The sequence below is a fragment of the Oryzias melastigma genome, linkage group LG3 (genome assembly GCF_002922805.2).
Source record: "Oryzias melastigma strain HK-1 linkage group LG3, ASM292280v2, whole genome shotgun sequence".
Lineage (NCBI taxonomy): Eukaryota > Metazoa > Chordata > Actinopteri > Beloniformes > Adrianichthyidae > Oryzias > Oryzias melastigma.
The window spans coordinates 20,142,712-20,147,223 of NC_050514.1; the positions used below are offsets into that span (position 1 = coordinate 20,142,712).

A 4,512-nucleotide genomic window follows, 5' to 3' on the forward strand; every position below is an offset into this window, starting at 1 on the left:
CAGCATCGAGAGCTGCCGCCGAACCGAACGGGGTAAATCTCTGTGAAATTAGTCAATTGTGACACACTTGTAACAGTGAGCACGCACTGTCCACAAACAGGCAGGCACAAAAAAACACACCCGCTTGAGATGAAAATATGGAACACACAAAACCACAAGAAACTCACTTAAAGAGATCTAATCAGCACATACTGCCATTCAGGGGAGCACAACTTTTCAAATTTACGCCAGTTTGAACTCATAAACATACTCGTACACCTACACACACATACACTCAGAATCACGCACACATGTGAAAGTTGTGAGAAGAACACTCAGACTAGCATGAAATACCAGATCAGAGGCGTTAAAACATGCTCACTACGAAGTAAAACCATGCCGGGCCTCAACGGATGCTGATGAGGATGCAGCTAAGTGAATAAATGCTTTTAAACGGAAAGCACAGAATAACATTTTATTGTTCAAATAAAGTCAATAAAAAAATGTTTCCTTATAGGACATATGCTGATGGGCTTTTTTTCTACACTGAAGTGAGTTAAGTGGAACAAAATAGGGATTCCTAAAATACACATTCAAAAGCAGAACTTAGCATATCCTTATGTTGAAGGTTTTATGGTGTTTTCTAATGCAGACAAGCGGAACGCTTCTACACTCAGAATGCATGTGGGAAAATGCTGAAAGTGTGTTTTGCAGCAATCTTTGCTCTGTCCATTTCATTAAATGTTAAGATCAATGCTGGTAAAAAGAATCTTTCAGCTTATTTTGATATAACTTTCTATTAAATTAATTATTATTAATTTTTAATCTGGGTGAAACAGCCGATCTTGAAGTGTCTGGTTTTAGTTTTAAGGCACACTTCATCCCAAAAGCAGACGCAAAGAATAAAAATAAGAAACGTATCAAAGACATTTGCATATATTTATTGCATATCATTTATTTGTATAAAATGAAAAACACAAGCACAAATGAACATCACATATGGTTAGTGAATGATATGATTTTGCACAGCAAAACAAATATATATATATGTATATATATATATATATATATTAAAATGGGATGGAGAATGTTTTTATCTTTTGCCTGTACATGCAGGGTGACAATCATTGAAAATCTAACAATGTCCAGACATTATTATTGGTTTCATTAATTACTTATTGCTCTGACAATATTTGTTTAAGACAAAAACAAGTCTCTCTCGAGCTGATCATCATGTATCAATCCAGTTTCCTCCTGAGCTGCTTTCCTCAACACCCACATGACATTTTATTTTTTTTTAGTGCATTTCAGTTCATAAGTCAGTTTTTTTTAACACACTTTCCAAAAAAGTTTGGCTATTGATTTTGCCTTCATCAATGACATTTTGTAAAACGTTTTTCTTCAGATTTTTTTTTATTTATAAATTTTATTTTAATAATACAATAATTAAATCTGTGGCGCAGACCACAGCTCACACACTTGGATCTTAAAGCACATGCTGCAAAAAAAAAAAAAAAAGAAAAAAAAGCGCTGTTTATGCACTGCACAATACTGTTCGCTGTGTAAATTGGAGCCAGGCCAATTTCTTTAAATCAATGTTACACAATATCTCTGTGCATCAATCTACTTACATCAATAATCTAGGCTTTAGCACATATCTTGCAATTTAAGATTATAAAACTTTGTACTTAAATTATGTTTTTTAAAAAAGAGTTGACAAAAGCACAGTGGAAAAATATTTAAATAACATTATAGGCTTAAAGCAACAGACTAAACTTCCAGGAAATTAATTGGTGGTTTCCTCAGCAGTGAAGTCTTTTCTTTTCCCCCACGCACCAGGGTCCCCGCCATGAGGAATGCAACTGCAGCCTAATGACAGTGGAGCACTTCAACGCAGCTGAAATGCACTTTTACATGGTGTGAAAAAAAAAGTCCTGTCACTTTTTTTATTCCAAAAAAAAGTGAGGAGGCCTGGATGAAGTTTTTGAATGCAACGCAGAAGCCATCCAGCAAAAAAGAGAAATATTTTAGCACAAAAAGAAAAGAATAAGAAAAAAAAACCATACATGTCCAGCATGCAGGGCAGTCCAATAACTCTTTAAGAAAATAATAGTCTTTCAAGCAAACGCATGAGATGAGGTGGCGGCTTGCAATACTCCAAGTTTTGCAGAAAAAAAAGTCAAAACAAAAATAAAAAATAAAAGTTTGATTGGATGCAGTTTTCTTTGTTACAGCTTTCTGTACATTGAATTCAAAGTGAGATGGCGTAAAAAGGGCACGTTGATGAACTTCAAAGGAGTACACTTCGTGCCTGCATGCACACTCCGTGTACTGCGGCGTGAAGTTGGATCAACTGTCAAAAATGAAAGGTGACAAAATAAAAATGAAAAAGTCTCGACAGTCTATGGACAACAGAGTCTGCGATCATGGCAAAAATTAGATGAAAGTTTTCTGAAAGAAAAAAAAAAAGCATGGATGTCAGAGCCTTTGCAGTGGCGCAGGGGGGGTGTTCTCCAAAGTTGCATATATATATTTTTAAAAAGGTACAAATTAGTTCTTCATCTAGCAGTCTTTGCTCCAAAATAATATTAATAAAAAAAGTTTTTAAAATGAAGCTTAAAGCGGAGTAAGAAACTTTTTTGTTGCGCGTAAATGTCGAGACTCACATGAAAAACTCTGGAGATGAAGGGTTGTTGTCACTGCTGGATCCATTTTCTCTGAAGCCGTTGCTGATGAGCTTCTCATACTTTTCTTTGTACGCGTCCCTCTCCCGGACCAGCCTGGAGATCTCCTGCTTTAGGTGCTCGACCTGCTGCAGGAGTTGCGTCTTCTCTCCCTCCAGGACGTGCCGCTGCTGGACGCGCTTGAACCGGCAGGACTGCGCGTAGCCTCTGTTCTTTAGGGTCCTCCTCTTCTGCTTGAGTCTGATCACCTCTTCCTTGCTGACCCCTCGTAGCTGCCGGTTGAGCTCCCGCACGGACATGGTCACCAGCTGCTCGTCGGAGAACCGCTCCTCCAGGCGCATGTGTGGGTGATTCGTCCCCGAGGAGCCGTTGGACTGGGCGCTGGGCGCTTGGTGGTGGCTGCTGTGGTGGTGATGGTGGTGGTGGTGGTGCTGCGCTCCGTTCTGAGCGGCTGCTGCAGCGATGACTGCTGACACCACCGCCGCGGCGGAGCCCATCTCCTCGCCGGCCATGGTGCCCCCTGCCCCGGCCGCGCCTGCGAACTGCTGGCCCCTGGCGTAGCCATCGAAGGACTGGAGCTGGTGGCTGCTGCTGATCAGCGCCTCGACCGCGTCTTCGGGGCTGAAGCCCAGCGCCTCTGGATTCAGCTGCTGTTGGTAACCGGACATCCAGTAGAAATCCTCAATGTGTGTCTTCTGCTCGCTCCCAGAGCCCGGACTGGGCGCCGAGAAGCTTGGAGAAGGGGGCACCGAGCTGCAAGGCGTGCTCATCGGGGTGGAAGATAAGGATCCCCCGGCGATAAGGCGACTGCACTGGCTGATGTTGCGATCGGGCTCCACCGGCTCCTTTTTCACTTCAAACTTCATCAGATCGAAGTCATTAACATATTCCATGGCCAGGGGACTGGTGGGCAGGTCGGAGTTGCTCATTGCCAGCTCTGATGCCATCCTCTTGCTGCCGACAGTCCTCCAAATGGGGTGAAGAGCAGCTGTCAAACTGGGCTGGTTTGGAAGAACGTGAGCCAGTTTGATTTTTGAGCGTCTTGAAAGTGGAAGAAGAAGAAAAAAAGCCGAGCTTTTCAGCGTCGCTCTTGCAGCCACGGACTTGCAGACGCGAGAGAGTTTGTCTTTGCAGAGTCTAGCGCACAGACGCAGCAGTGCTGCGCACGCGAGCAGCGGAGTCCCTTTACAGCATGTGAAACACGGCGGGTTTGGATTTCAAACATTTAGCACTTTACGGCTTCTTCGGGAATACATTACGCACGCGGAGAGGGGAGCGCTTCGAGAGTCGGGGACTGGAGTGCAGAGCGCGCGGCGCTGCAGAGGCTGCGAGCTGCTGGGACGAGGGTTTTTTTTATTTGTGGGATCACAGAGCAGATGAGTTTAAGAGCACTGAAGCGGCCTGACGTCAGGCTGGAAATGGAAAATTGACTAGGACCAAGAGCCAATAGGGTCGCACACTCCGAGAGCTAATTACCATATCAGTGCCCTGAAGAAACAAAACTTTTCTCAACTGTCAGAAGCCACCAGCTGGCTGTCAGCTGGGACGCAGCCTCTGCTGGCGCAGGCAACACAGTGCTGCGCTTTTCTCTACATACTCCTCTTCCAATTGGAAAAAAAAGATAGATAGATAGATAGATAGATAGATAGATAGATAGATAGATAGATAGATAGATAGATAGATAGATAGATAGATAGATAGAATCTTTATTGATTCTTGCTTAAAGTTTATATATCAATAACGTATTTTTTGATCCTATGGATCACAGTAAACTCACAGACACACCAAATTTTTAGTTTGATTAGAAAAAAAATACAATAAGAAAAAAAAGTACAGTAAGCTGTTGCAC

The 4,512-nt window shown here is 42.7% G+C and overlaps 1 protein-coding gene across 2 annotated transcripts in view; it reads right to left on the reverse strand.

Annotated features, from left to right (window-relative positions):
• mafa (v-maf avian musculoaponeurotic fibrosarcoma oncogene homolog a (paralog a)) overlaps nt 1–4,252 on the reverse strand; it is an 86,099-nt gene extending 81,847 nt beyond the window's left edge. Inside the window, exons 1-2 of one of the 2 annotated variants that reach the window (XM_024295077.2) lie at nt 2,646–4,251; nt 801–2,430 (exon numbers count right to left, since the gene is read on the reverse strand). In XM_024295077.2, the coding sequence (XP_024150845.1) occupies nt 2,382–2,430; nt 2,646–3,610 (1,014 nt within the window). In that variant the 5' untranslated portion in view covers nt 3,611–4,251 and the 3' untranslated portion in view covers nt 801–2,381. Of the gene's footprint in view, nt 1–800; nt 2,431–2,645 lie in introns of those variants that run through there. The other variant, XM_024295078.2, reaches the window with a different exon arrangement.
• Nucleotides 4,253–4,512: the final 260 nt, after the last annotated feature.